Below are 14,702 nucleotides of genomic sequence, written 5' to 3'. Positions count from 1 at the left end.
AACAAGTTGTGCTGCATTATATTTTTCTGGAAGCTGAAACTTTTTCACAATTCTTTGATGTATAGAAAGTTCAAGAGTAGCATTTATTATAAGTAGATTTTTTTTTTTGTAACAATGTACAAGTCTTTGTCACTTTTGATCAATTTAATGCATCCTTGCTGAGTAAAAATATTTCTTTCCAAAAATGTTTTACTGACCCCAAACCGTTGAATGTTAGTGTATGTGATGCACATAAACATACATATGTAGCAGAACTATTTCATTCTGCATGCTATTTTTATTAAGCTTTATTACAATATTTACAATCACAGTATTCATAGTTTTCCATGTTCTTACATCTTATAAGGCACATCTTTCGTCTTTTAGTTATTTGTATGCTACAGTGATTCTGCATTTGGTGAATTTTTGTTTAAACATTAGTCAGAATTTTGCAGTCCAAAAAACTGAACATGGGGAAAATACACTGCAAAATTTTCAAAAAGAATAGATTTTAGGATGGAATTGCCTATACCCCACAACCAATAATCAGTTCTCTGGATCAATCACTTTAGTATGAGTTTAAAATCAAGCAGTCATGTTTGCCTATCCACACAGCACAAAGCTTATTAGTTCTACCTTAAACCTACAGCCCTAATAACATTGAGACCTTATCTAATAAAAGTAAAACATAAATGCACTACATTCAGACTAGCCCATAGGCTAAGTGCTTTAATAAACTTCAAAATATTAAGTGCACTTTCAATGAATGGGTTTTCCATCAAGGACTGTAAAAATGTCTTCCAAGGACTTGTGAACGCATTTAAGGAACTCATGAACATTTCTGGCAGGGTAGCTGGACACATTGCATCCGATCCATTCATCATGAACACCATAGCCCACTCCGAAACCATCAGGCACCACAGGAGCAAACCCGCCCAGACTGACCGCTGGGCTGGTGAGAGTACTGGTGGACAGGATGTTGTGGTTTATGGCGGCATATGCAGGATCCTGGTACAGACTAGGCAGTGCCATTCCTTTAAAATTAGCCAGGTAGCGCATGGCGAAAAGATGGCGATCAAACCCTTGACCTAGATGAAAATACACAAAGAAGAAACAATGACAATGATGAAATAAGCTGAGAGTGAACTAAAGATCTAATTTTGATGCTTCACCCCTTTTATTCACCATCATGTTGTTCCAAACCTGTGTGACTGAGGAATACAAAAGAAGATTTTTTGAAAAAAAAAAATTGTCCATACAATGGAAGTCAATGGGGTCTAATGTTGTTGTGAATCACAATAACTTTCATTATATGGACAAAAAAAAAATCTTGTGTTCCAGAGAAGACCGAAAGAGTCAGACAGGTTTGCAATGACAAGATAGCGAGTAAATGATGACAGAACATTTCATTTTTATCCCTTTAACTTGCTCAATACTGGTTAAAATAAACATGTCTTGCTAACAAAAAAATCAGTTTTTGTCTCCTAAAATCACAAGACACCACATGAATATGACCGAAAGGTTATTGAATTGCTGCCCTCACCCATGGCCGCCTCTTTAGTGAGTTGCCCGTGGTATTTGGAGCATTCACTCAACAGCCCCTGTAACTGCTCCACTGTGTGCTGTCCGGGCTGCTGGACGAAGGCCTTGGCACAGCGCTTTGTGTGGATGGTAGCGGGACGGATGGTTTCTGTGCGGCCGTGTTTAAAGGCAGCGGTGCTACAGGACTCGTATGTGGCGACAGTCTGGCCATGCTGCCGTAGGAAGCCCATCTGGAAAGCAAGCTGGCTGATGGCATCCGGGCTCAGCTTCTTCTTCTTAAGTTGCTCCTTTCCACCTTTCTTGAACTCCATGGCGTCGATGGTGAGCTTTGACACGGCGGCGTGGAAGTTCTCTTTGGCTTTTGTGATTCCAGCTTTTAACTCTTCGTCAAGTTTGAACCCTATTCGGCGAACTGCAGAGGCAGAGTCCACAGATGCGGGTTGGGAGCCAGGGCCAACCAGAGGCTTTTCCGTGGTGTCCTTGAAGACTTCATTCTGGAAGCGGAGAACGGCCACGCCATCACCCCAAGAGTGCTCAAAATTGATGGCCGCCTGTCCGTCCTTAGCCAAAATGATACTGAAGGACTTGTCATACCAGCGGTTGCAGCCGTCTCCATGAAGCATGTTGTGAGAGATGTGAATATGGTCTCTCATCACCTCCTCATCCAGGCAGAGGCAAAACAAAGCGGTGTCTACTAACTGCAGAGCTTCGCCATTTCCAGCATCCAGCAGTTTTTGTCTTAAGCCTGCCCAGGTGTCTCTATTCTCACTGGTTAGAACACCCAACGGGAATGAAGGAGCTTCTGTGGGGTCTGTCAAGATGTATTTCAGGTGAGCATGAACCTCAGCAGGCTTTATCAGGTTGCCGTCCCGATCCAGCGCATCAAACACATACAGGTTGCCTCGTCTTATTACGAGCAAGTGGCGGCCCTTGTCGTCTGTGAGGAGCTCATCGCGCCTGTACTTGGGTATACGTGTGGAGTTGAAGAGGCGGAAGTACTGGGACATATCCAGAGGATAGGCATTCACCATGTAGGCTCCAAACCATGAGATGGAGGGGGGAACCCATCGGATCAGCCTCTTGAAACTATCCGTGTCACTTTTGGCGGGGTTAAGGTGAAACACCTCCGGCTCAAGCAAACCAGCACGAAGGGTCTTCATGAACCGGACGGCTGAGCACACCATGTTGGTGGCCCGCACAAGCTGGTCGTTGTACTCAGGTTTGGGGTCAGGGTTAAAGGACATGAAGGGGTTAAAGTTGAGCACAACAGACTCCCGAGCAGACAAGTACATGTCAAACCATGGAGCTGCAAGGTAAAAAGGGGGAATTCATTGATTCATTGAATTGAGGTTACAATTAAAACAAAATTCTATTGTTATTATGTGACATATATATACAGTTGTGTTCAAAATAATAACAGTGTGTTTAAAAAAGTGAGTAAAGCTCAAAATCCTAATAATAACTTTTATTTCAATACACAAAAATGCATTGGGAACACTGCACATTCTATTCAAGATCAAAACATGAAGAAAAATGTATCAAATTTGTTATTACTTTATAGAAAGTGAAGAAAAGGGAATATTAGGCTGTTCAAAAAAATAGCAGTGTCTGCATTTTTCTTTACAAAGTCAAACATTTACTTAATAAACTGAAAAATGCTTGAAGATTTAACTTTCTTGTGAAACACTGAACTAATATTTAGTTGTATAACCACGGTTTCTGAGAACTGCTTCACATCTGTGTTGCACGGAGTCGACCAACTTCTGGCACCTGTAAACAGGTATTCCAGCCCAGGACGATCGCACTACAGACCACAGTTCCTCTGCATTTCTTGGTTTTGCCTCAAAAACAGCATTTTTGATGTCACCCCACAGGTTTTCTATTGGATTAAGGTCCAGGGATTGGGCTGGCCACTCCATAACGTTAATCTTGTTGGTCTGGAACTAAGATGCTGCCCGCTTACTGGTGTGTTTCGGGTCGTTGTCTTGTTGAAACACCCATTTCAAGGGCATTTCCTCTTCAGCATAAGGCAACATGACCTCTTTAAGTATTTTGATGTACTCAAACTGATCCATGATCCGTGGTATACGATAAATAGGCCCAACACCATGGTATGAGAAACATCCCCATATCATGATGCTTATGCCACCATGCTTCACAGTCTTCACAGTGTACTGTGGCTTGAATTCAGTGTTTGGGGGTCGTCTGACAAACTATCTGCGGCCCCTAGACCCAAAAAGAACAATCTTGCTTTCATCAGTCCACAAAATACTGCGCCATTTCTCTTTAGGCCAGTCAATGTGTTCTTTGGCAAATTGTATTCTCTTTAGCACATGTCGTTTTTTCAACAATGGGACTTTGCGGGGGCTTCTTGCCGATAGCTTGGCTTCACATAGGCGTCTTCTAATTGTTTCAGTACTCACGGGTAACTTGAGATCTTCTTTGATCACCCTGGAGCTGATCATTGGCTGAGTCTTTGCCATTTTGGCTATTCTTCGATCCATTCGAATGGTAGTTTTCCGTTTTCTTCCACGTCTTTCTGGTTTTGGTTGCCATTTTAAAGCATTTGATATCATTTTAGCTGAGCAGCCTATCATTTTCTGCACTTCTTTATAAGTTTTCCCCTCTCCAATCAACTTTTTAATCAAAGTACGCTGTTCTTCTGAACAATGTTTGGAACGGCCCATTTTATTCAGATCTTCAGAGAGAAATGCACTATAACCACCATGTACAGTCCAGTACTGCCTTCGTCCTTAAATAAGGGCCACTTTTTGACACTAGTTTTTTCACAGAATGATTAACCTCACTAATTGAACTCCACACTGCTATTATTTTGAACACACCCCTTTCAATTAATGATTCAATTATACAGAATTAGCAGCATACATGTCATGACTGTTGGGTCTGTTGTTTTTCTATTACTCTACTACACCTACAAGTAAATGATTTGCCATGTAGAAATATAATTTCTACCAAAAACAGTGATTGACCTGGTTAGTGATGTTGGACTGCTATTATTTTGAACACAACTGTACATAGATAGATAGATATAGATATATCCCACCTGATATATAGCTGGTTTGCTTGTTGTTCTTGTCAAGGGCCACAAGTTCCTCATGCAACTGCTTGCCTGCACCGCTCTGGAAATCGTGAGCTACTTTCTCTGTATTACTGTTGGATTTCAAGGGAACAGAAATAGGAAAATATCAAAATTCAAATTAATTCAGATATGAAATGAATGAGTTGATATAGCTACCCTTGGCTTATTACCTGTACTGTTCATCATTCAGCAGGGGCCTTTGAGCTGCCAAATATCTCTGTATAGTATCCTCCAATTTTGGGACTGGTAACCTGTAAATATCATGTAAAATGTATTTCGGAAAACAAATTCATTGAAAGTTTTATTTATTTGTCGGTTTTGTACAATATTGTATAATATTTTTTAATGTACTACTTAAATCTTTTGTATTGTTTTACTGCATTTCAGATCATTTTGAATGGATTTTATTGTGAGATCTTTTACTTGGTATAATTATTTACTACTCTTATTTAAATTCTGATTTTAACAATGTTTTGTTGATGTATACTACCATTCAAAAGAGTGGGGTCTGTAAGATTTAAAAAATATATATATATTACTTTTATTCATTGTGGTTCCATTAAACTGATCAAAGTAAAGAATTTTTACAGAGTACAAAAGATTTCTATCCTGATTCCTGACCGTAGGAACTTCAAAGAATCCTGAAAACATGTATCCCGTTTCCACAAAAATATTAAGCAGCACAACTGTTTTCAACAATGATGATAAGAAATGTTTCTTGAGCACCGAATCAGCATGTTCAAATGATTTCTGAAGGACCCTGTGACTTGGAAGTATGAAGTAATGGCTACTGTAAATTAAGCTTTTCCATCACATTACTTATTTACATTTTTTAATATAGTAAAATAATAATTAAAACAAAAAATCATTTTAAATTGTAAAAATAATTTTGTCAAATAGATGCAGCCTTGGTGAGCATAAGAGACATATTTTTAAAAAAACATTAAAGAATATTACTGACCCCAAACGCTAGTGTATACAGCATCACAAGCTCAAGACAATTTCCCTCAAAGGACATTTCATTCAATTAAATTGAATTCATTATTAACAAATGCAATTCTACCTCTACAATGTAACACGGACCAATGCCGAGGGAACGAAAATTGAGGCAGGGGGGCGGGCGTATTTACGTGTAACACCGTGTCCCCATCCCCTTGCAATCTAAGCGTAGACTTTGCACTTTCACCCACATTCTCTAATATGACTTAAAACTGTCGTGTACTAACGTTTTACTTATAGTATTTCCAACTAAAATCCGATTCAACATCACAGACACAATATCAAAGCACAGCGTCACAGAAATGAATTCTCTGACGTGGGTTATATGTCATTTTTGTGATTTTAAGTAATTCTCTTACCTTGGTAAACTCTTCTGGTAGTGCATGGTCGGTACGACACTTTTGTGTAAATACTCAATCCCAGCTCCATCCTTACTGCTGTATTTACGTTGAGTGCTCGTTAGAACTGAGAGGGCAGGGTTGTTTCTTAACAGGTGTAATTTACTCCATGCGGAATTACATTGCGTAGAGAGCAGCCCTGCCATCATACAACTTGTAGTTTAATTAATTATGAATTGCTTGCTTTTCTTAAATCTCAACTTCAATTCCAAACCTTCTGCAAGCTGGCAACCCACTGAATGAATGCAGGGTGTCTGACAGATACTGTCGCTTTCGGAACGGCCAACAGTAATTAGCTGCCTGTTCTCGCTTAACGTTTCTATTCAGAAAAATATTTCAACAAACCTTAAAAAAACCCGGCTTGTTAAGATAATTTTCACTAACTGCTTCACAAAAAAAAAATCCGGTTGTAATATTTTTAATTAATACTTCCGCCTTACCAACTTCACCTTTTTCAAAATAAAAGTACTAATATAAACAGGCCATTTATACACAAACAATATATATGTAGGCTGATAAGTTGTGCATTTAATGATTAAATTGCTATTTTATAATTGGAACTGTCACAAAACAACAGACAACGTGATATATTTCGCCAGATAACATTTAAATGTATATTTTAATATAGCAAATTTAAAACCAATACTAAGTAATTGTTTATTATATCCCAATATACGTTGAATACATTTAAACACGCACTCAGGCTATTAAAGCCCCGCCTTTTCGTTCTGATTGGTTCAGCCACAGATGCTCAGAAAGATGATTGGTCGTCGGGCCCCTTTGGGACGCTGTAATCATAAACGACGGACAGCATCAATGGGAATCAGCCATCAACCACCACATCAGGCGCATTGCCAGCATCATCTGGACCGATTGTGCTGTAAGAAGCCCAACACAATTCTCAATATTTAGATTAGAACCCAGGCGAAAAAGATACATCTTTATTCTAAATGTAACTATGTAATATAAGAGAATGTACAAAACTTGACATTTTAGGGACCTACAGACGTATTCCTATTGCGGTTCATCGCTGTCTGAGTTGAGAGTGGGGGTGAAGTGCTCATCGTCCTCCTCCGTTCTCGCGCTCTGTAACGAATTGTACATTTGAGCTATTATCATTCCCATTTAAAGGATATAACACCTGATGTCGATTTTACAAATAGCTTGCATCTCGTACGTCCGGTCTGGTTGCACTGCGGTGTAAGGGTATTTAACATCTTGCAGAGGTAAGAGATTATTGCATGGCTTAACATTTAGGTGTCATAATAACAAATATATTCAGAATACCAACTAGAAGGTTTCCCCCCTTCCTGATGAGAATAGATTTCTATAATGGAATTATAAAAAAATATATATATTTCTATTTCTAAAAGCTGAGCATTGGATTCAGTATTAGCCTAGCCCTGAGATTAATTTTACAAACACTGACCTCAATTCAGCCTTGATCTTAGCTTTACCTTTGAAGCTTAAAGCATCTGTCATTGCTCATATTCAAATACCCTGACATTATTGATCTTATTATTTATGGCACAAACTCAGATTGTATTATTATTTTCTCAGAGTCATAGCAATGGGAGCTCTAAGCAGACAGGAGTTCTTCCAGGAACTGGGATTCGGTTGCTTGCTTCCAACTGTCCAGCAGGGTCTAGAACAAGTATGGCAGCTGTTACTCATCTGCCTAGTATGTAGGCTGCTGTGGAGATTGGGTAAGAGGGTTGATACAACACACAACATGTATTGGAATCTTAAAAGAATAGTCCCTCATGTCAATCCAAACATGTACCTAACTTTCACTCTTCCTTGCCACTTGTATATTTAAGGAAGAAGAATAGTGGCCAGATGTTTTTTAAGCACCAAAAAAAGACAAAAAATGCTATAATTCACTATAATTCACTTTTGAAGCCATATAATAGCTTTGTATCTTGCTTGACAGCTGCGATCCCATTCACTTTCATTGTGCGATAAAACACTTCTACTATAAATAACTTCTTTTGTGTTCCATGGAAAGAAGAATGTTTCAAAATACATGACAGGAAATAAATAATGACAGAATTGTCATATTTAAAAAATTAAATTATGTTATGTTAAAAATAGATTTTTTAAAGCTGTTTCCTCTCTCTCAGGTCTGCCCTCTTTCTTGAAACACCTGAGTACGGTGGCGGGCGGTTTTTACACTCTCTACCTGTTCTTCGAGCTGCACATGGTTTGGGTGGTGCTTCTCAGCCTCCTCTGCTACCTTATCCTCTTCCTGTGTCGTCATTCAAGCAGCCGCGGACCCTTCCTGTCCATCACTATCCTCATCTACCTTCTTCTGGGGTTTGTCTTCCTCTCACACTCTTCTGTTTCGTCATTTTTATACATAGTATTTACAATGTAGTCAATGTGTACTGTATATCTGATTACAGTGGAAATAGTTAAGATGAGGAGATGAATAATTAGGCTGAAGGATTTAAACACTAAATACTGAGATAAATATATATATATATATATATATATATATATTTTTTTTTTTATTTTTTTTTATTTTTTATTTTTTTATTGGATATAGTGTTTTTTTTGTACACTGCCATTCAAAAATCTTTTTCTCCAAAACATGTTGGCCATAATTATTGGCACCCTTTTATTAAATACTTTTTGCAACCTACTTTTGCCAAGATAACAGCTCTGAGTTTTCTACTATAATGCCTGATGAGTTTGGAGAACACCAGACAAGAGATCAGAGACCGAAGCAGAAGCTTCATTTTGTGCTCAGTCAGGTTTAGATTTTTTATCTGTTGGTATTTGCTAGAATCCATGGTACCATGTATCTGAACAAGAATTCCAGGACCTCCAACAAAAATAGGCAGACAACATTAAAGATCCAGCAGTACATTTAACCATGGACATGGGGTATCCCTGTTTGTACCAAACCCATCTGGTGGGTTTGCTGTCAAAAAGCTTTTTTTTTTAGTTTCATCTGACCGTAGAATCCAGGCCCTTTTGAAGTTCCAGTCGTGTCTGACAACTAAATATGCTGGAGTTTGTTTTTGGATGAGCGAGGAGGATTTTTCTTGAAATCCTTGCAAACAACATGTGGTGATGTAGGGGTTGTTTGATTTTGTTTTTGGCTTTCTGACCCCAAGACCCACCTAAACTCTGCAATTCTCCATGTGTAATCCTTGGAGAGTCTTTGGCCTCTCAAACTTTCCACCTCATGCATTAAGACAATATAGACACATGTCCATGTCCTCTTTGATGATTTGTGACATCTTAAGTTTATTGGAACTCCTAAATTATTGACCTGATGGGGGAAATGGGGATTTTCAATTATTTTGAGGGGATTTTATGACAGCCACTTTCTATTTTGTGAAGCTCAACAATCTTTCGCAGCACATCAGAACTATATTCTTTGGTTTAATTCATTGTGATGGATGATTAAGGGAATTTGGCTTTGTGTTTCCTCCTATTTATACTCCTGTGAAACAAGAAGTCATAGCAAGACAATTTCATGTTCCTAGTCACCCTGGTGTGCTAAAAATTAAATATTAATGTCAATATACTTCAGAGATATTTTACTCATAAGAAAATATAGGGGTGCCAATAATTGTGGCCAACGTGTTTTGGAGAAAAACATTTATTTCACAATGTGATTTCCCCCCCACTTTCAATTATTTTCCTTCAACATTTATTTGAAAGACAAAAAGGATAAACAATGCAAATGTATTTTTTACAGCCATTTTTTATCTTATTTACCATGGGTGCCAATAATCCTGATCAAAACTAATATATACTAATATATACATATATATATATATATATATATATATATATATATATATATATATATATATATATATATATATATATATATATATATTCCCCAGAGTTAGAGATACAGTGGTAAGATTCTGTTCTTTCTGTTTCAGAGAGTTGCATATGATGGATACAACAACCTGGCATAAAATGAGAGGTCAGTATTTTTGTTGTTGTTTTGTTATCTGACTACAGTGACTATTAGATCAGGATGGTAAATATTTACTGTACTGAATTTTGACTAAATTTAAAATGAAATTGTTGTTGTGGTCATCCAGGTTCCCAGATGGTAGTGGCCATGAAGGCAGTTTCTCTTGCCTTTGACTTGGACAAAGGCATAGTGGAGAAAGTTCCCTCTCCAGTGGAGTTCATGGGCTACATTTACTTTGTGGGGACCGTCATCTTTGGGCCTTGGATCAGTTTCAGCAGCTACATGGATGCGGTAGAGAGTCGAAAACTTGTGAGTCTCAAATTTGCCAGCTTTCGTTCTAATGCAATTTAGAATTAAAGATGTAAATGAAATGTATTAGAATTAAATTTAAGATGTATGAGAGCTTTCCATCAGCACTTTAGAGCATCTATCTGATCTTTTCCACAGAGTGCCTCCTGGTTTATGAAGTCAATCTTCAGCTGTGTAAAGAGCCAGATCTGTCTGGTCATTTCCAACTGCATTGCTCCCTATCTCTTTCCCTATTTCATCCCAGTCTTTGGAGACAAGCTGCTCCGCAAGTGAGTATAAATTTGAGTTGAGGAATACTGTATAGTTTATTCAGTGAGCAATAAGGTGTAAAGTATGGATGGATTCTTCAAACATCAAACATGTTAATGTTAATTTTTGTGTTGCTATCTGTGGCTCAGTGAAGGTTTTTAATATTTGACTGATCTGTTTTCATATTTTTCCTTAGCAAGAAGCGAAAGATGAGGTATTGTCCTACTTATATTATTAATACATTTATAAAATCTGATCATGGGGAATAAAGACAAATTAATATAAGCATAAAACATGCATACATCAGTGAAATTTACTTGAATATGAATTAAAATGATGGTTAGAGAATTCTGTCCATTAATAAACTAGGCATTTTGGATTGTGTTTAATAATGAATTTCATTTTATATTTCAATGCAGAGGCTCTATTAAAAGGTAAGAAATGCACAAGCCCTTAATGTTAAAACCCAACAGTCTCTGTGGTTTTCTCTCTGATCTGTGATAACCTTCAGCTTTGTGATTCTCCTCATCAGGTGGCTACAGGCCTATGAGAACAGCCTGTCCTTCCATTTCAGTAATTACTTTGTAAGTTACCTTGGTGAGACGACAACCACACTGGCAGGTGCTGGGTTCACAGAAGAGAAGGACAATCTTAAGTGGTTTGTATAAATTATACAGATTCACATAATACCAATGAGTGTCAGAAATATAACAGGGGACTGAAAGTGACAAACATACCCCATGAGAAATTCATTCTTTTTCATATGCACAGTAATCTAATTTAAATAGGCTTGATGTTATATTTAGTATGGTTTCAGTGGCTCTCAAGACACTGATGGCCATTACAGTGGCCATAAGATAACTGTACTTACTGTCTGATTATTTAATAGGAATTATTTTGTTTCATTTTATAAAATATATTACTACTACTACTACTACTACTACTAATAATAATAATAAAATTATTATTCCATTAAAGCTAGGGTATGCAATTTCAGAGAGGCTAGCAATATATGATGACAAGATATTTTTAATTAATATATCCTATATAAATATTAATATATCCTATTATATATCCTATGAATAAATCCTATCCATTTGGACTGAATGCAATGATTGGCCGAACATTTTTTGGTCCTGAGACTTCCACAGAAGATATAATTTTTTAAAATATTTACAACACTTCTATTTTTAATTGCTATCAGGATGTGAAGAGAGTTATATAACAAAAAGTGTTTATGAAAAGCATTGCCTACCCTAGCTTCAATAAAATATAATAAAGTTTATTTCTGACATTGCAATGATTAATTTCACTTAAAGATTATAATTGATTATAATTTACTTTTAATTGATCAATATTTCATGCTCTTCCTTTCTTTCTTTCTCTCAGTTTCTCTTTTTGTCATTCCATTTCTGTCTTTTCAGGGACATGACAATAGCAAAGCCACTTAATGTTGAGTTTCCCAGGTCTATGGTTGAAGTGGTCACGTCCTGGAACCTGCCCATGTCCCGCTGGCTCAACACCTGTACGTGTTTTTTCTTTCTTTTCGTTTGTTAATGGCTTCTCTAAAATGTTTGTATTGGTTCTATTGCACTCTGAAATTAATTTAAATATTTTAGCTCCCAAAAGACTTGAATGAACAGAATGACCAGCTTTTATTTAAAGCAGGCTTTTGTATATTTTATATTTCGAATACCTCCAAGTATATGGGTAAGTCTCATTTCTCCTCCTTTTTTAGATGTGTTTAAGAAAGCTCTCAGATATGGGAGCTTCACAGCCATTATCTTGACATACACAGCGAGCGCTCTGCTACATGTGAGTGCGTTTTGGCCTATTTTTAATTTGAATTTCTCAAGAGTACAATAAATGCAAAACTGTATTTCTGTGCATACAGGGTCTAAGTTTCCACATTGTGGCAGTATTATTTACACTAGGCTTCATAACATATATTGAACACGGTGAGTATCTGTTCAGGTATAATTATTTAAGCATAGACATTTATTATTGCTCATGTCACTGTTTTCAGTTATTGCAATAATTAAAAACTTTATAAAATGTTTTAATCAGTTTATAAAATGTTTTAAATGTTCTTATTTTAAATCTTCTAATGTTCTAAGTGCTCTTCACACTATTGGTTGTTTTTCATCTTGGATTTTGGTTGTGTATTTGACGGACTGTGCCTTCATTCTGCGTTTCAGTGCTTAGAAAAAGATTGTCAATCATTTTAAATGCTTGCGTCCTCTCCAAGAGATGCCTATCTGACTGCAAACACAGACATAAAAAGGTGTTGTATATGTCATTATGGCTATTTAAGCAATCTTTAAAAAAAAGAAAACGCAAAAAGCCACAAAAAAAGAGTTATAATTTGAAAAAAATAATCCTGTAAAAAAACGGTAAACTACTGGCAGCTGTGGTTGCCAGCATCATACCGTAAAAAATACAGTATGTTACTGTTTTTGAAATTAACAGCTAAATATTGTTTTGTCAGCTGCAGTATAAAAGTGTAATTTAACAGCATATAGCTGTTTAAACATTAACAGTAACATGCCGTATTTTTACAGTATGATGCTGGCAACCACAGCTGCCAGAAGTTTACGTTTTTTTACAGAAACATTTTATTCCAAGTAAAAACTTAAGTTGGAGTTTATGTCTTTAAAAATGTAACTTTTTTTATATTTCCTATTTTTTTCTCTAGGAATTGTGGGTATATTTAATTAATGGGACATTTAGCATGTTAGCAGTGCTACATTTTACATACCTGGGCTCTATTTTTGGCTCCAGTACAGATGACATGGATTCTGATGAGGTACAAGCCACTTCTCCTGAAATCCTATGGTCCTTACTTTCTGTGCAGGTTATTGTTCATATTTGTTTAAAATATTTTTCTCTTGTCCGCAGGATGGCATGGCCAGCCACACCATTCAGAAATGGATGCAGCTCAGCTGGACAAGCCACTGGTTGAATTTTGGCCTTTGGGTCTTGTATCGCCTTATTCTATAAACGCTTAGACCTACATAGACGAAGAGAGATTGGGAGAGGATAGCAATAACTGTGATTGGATATTTTATACGAGCTTACCTTAGAGGAGTCGTGGCCGTTGATGACATCACTGTGAACTCTGGATGAACGTGACTGCAGACCAGAGTCCTCAAATCCAGGAAAAACTGCTGTAGTTAATATTGATTTGACATGACCATGACCTCTACAAGTACCAGGATGTTCTGAAGTTTTCTAAGCTAACACAGCAATCCAGACAAACTGTGAATATTGAATTATTCATAGCCATTATTAATGAACTGATCAAGATTTTGATATGACTGACTAATAAATCTTATAGTTGTAGTAGGTTTTGCTTGATGGTTTAGGATAATTACTTGTTTGTGTGAAAATAACATAAATATTCTCATTGATATTTTCAGAAGCTCTAATGTCAAACTGCTCAAATCAAGTTTTGTATTGCATATATTGTATGCATCTATTCATCCTGACTGTTCTAATGCCATTCCCATATGGAAAATCAACTAATGCTAATGCTTTTCCACTAAAGCACATATTCCGCGATTCACAATCAGATTGTCCATTATGGTTCTCATGTACAACAAACATGCCAAATTACTTCATCCTCATAGGGCTCTGAATGAACATAATAAAGTTCACATCCTTTCTATTGTATGAATTGTGAGTAAGTCTCTGGGTGAGTTTGAAACCCTTTGAGACACTCGAATACTGAGACAGTATTAGTAAGTAGTGTTTGATAATTTCTTATATTTAACCTTTTTTAAAATGTCAATTATTTATGGCAACAAGAAATTAGAAAAGGAAAAGTATAAAGTGTGTTTTTGTTTTCTGTGTATTTATTTTAATGTGTATTATTAATATTGCTGTTTGGTAGTGAATATTGACACCATCATAATTGATTGCTTTTATATATATCATTTTAGTGCCAAACAGAAAAATAATAATTACTAGCTGAATAATTCAGGTATGTTCTTATTTTCTTTTATTTATTGTGTTCAGACATTCATCACACAACACATTTTTCATTAAATTACCCTGTTGTAAATCAATCCCTATACTTTTATTAGTGAATAATAAATAAAGAGTTCAAATTACATGATTTTTACTGTCTCATGTATGTTTGACTGCCAGGCCACTCTTATTTATAAAACAAAATGGGGACAAT

General features: G+C 36.5%; 2 protein-coding genes across 3 annotated transcripts; one reads left to right on the top strand and one right to left on the bottom strand.

Annotated features, from left to right (window-relative positions):
• Positions 1–69: 69 nt before the first annotated feature.
• On the bottom strand, positions 70–6,479 carry cpt2 (carnitine palmitoyltransferase 2). Its single transcript, XM_084138861.1, has 5 exons — positions 5,980–6,479; positions 4,792–4,872; positions 4,586–4,692; positions 1,523–2,827; positions 70–1,067 (listed from the first exon to the last, which is right to left on the bottom strand). The coding sequence occupies exons 1-5, from the start codon at positions 6,165–6,167 to the stop codon at positions 739–741; spliced, it is 2,010 nt and encodes a 669-aa protein (XP_083994987.1). The 5' UTR covers positions 6,168–6,479; the 3' UTR covers positions 70–738.
• A 323-nt stretch (positions 6,480–6,802) lies between these two features.
• porcn (porcupine O-acyltransferase) lies at positions 6,803–14,634 on the top strand. Of its 2 annotated transcripts, XM_084138862.1 has the most exons (16): positions 6,849–6,898; positions 7,182–7,244; positions 7,579–7,724; positions 8,142–8,334; positions 9,924–9,967; positions 10,089–10,270; positions 10,409–10,539; positions 10,716–10,733; positions 10,939–10,953; positions 11,052–11,177; positions 11,944–12,044; positions 12,258–12,334; positions 12,414–12,477; positions 12,718–12,803; positions 13,215–13,325; positions 13,418–14,634. In XM_084138862.1, exons 3-16 carry the CDS (start codon positions 7,589–7,591, stop codon positions 13,517–13,519), a joined length of 1,386 nt encoding a protein of 461 aa, XP_083994988.1. In that variant the 5' UTR covers positions 6,849–6,898; positions 7,182–7,244; positions 7,579–7,588; the 3' UTR covers positions 13,520–14,634. The 2 variants fall into 2 exon arrangements, with proteins under 2 accessions (XP_083994989.1, XP_083994988.1); XM_084138863.1 differs by lacking the exon at positions 7,182–7,244 and having other exon boundaries at positions 6,803–6,898.
• Positions 14,635–14,702: the final 68 nt, after the last annotated feature.

The sequence above is a fragment of the Abramis brama genome (assembly GCF_963993115.1).
Source record: "Abramis brama genome assembly, chromosome: 16".
NCBI classification, from domain to species: domain Eukaryota; kingdom Metazoa; phylum Chordata; class Actinopteri; order Cypriniformes; family Leuciscidae; genus Abramis; species Abramis brama.
This window is presented reverse-complemented; position numbering and strand designations above follow the sequence as displayed.

Excerpts from the sequence above, each read along its gene's own strand:
- cpt2 (XM_084138861.1), bottom strand. The coding sequence starts at position 6,167 with ATGATGGCAGGGCTGCTCTCTACGCAATGTAATTCCGCATGGAGTAAA. Across the intron at positions 4,873-5,979 it reads TACCAGAAGAGTTTACCAAG|GTTACCAGTCCCAAAATTGG; the intron begins GTAAGAGAATTA and ends TGATATTTACAG. Across the intron at positions 1,068-1,522 it reads CACTAAAGAGGCGGCCATGG|GTCAAGGGTTTGATCGCCAT; the intron begins GTGAGGGCAGCA and ends ATTTTCATCTAG.
- porcn (XM_084138863.1), top strand. The coding sequence starts at position 7,589 with ATGGGAGCTCTAAGCAGACAGGAGTTCTTCCAGGAACTGGGATTCGGT. Across the intron at positions 9,968-10,088 it reads AACCTGGCATAAAATGAGAG|GTTCCCAGATGGTAGTGGCC; the intron begins GTCAGTATTTTT and ends GTGGTCATCCAG. Across the intron at positions 12,335-12,413 it reads CAGCGAGCGCTCTGCTACAT|GGTCTAAGTTTCCACATTGT; the intron begins GTGAGTGCGTTT and ends CTGTGCATACAG.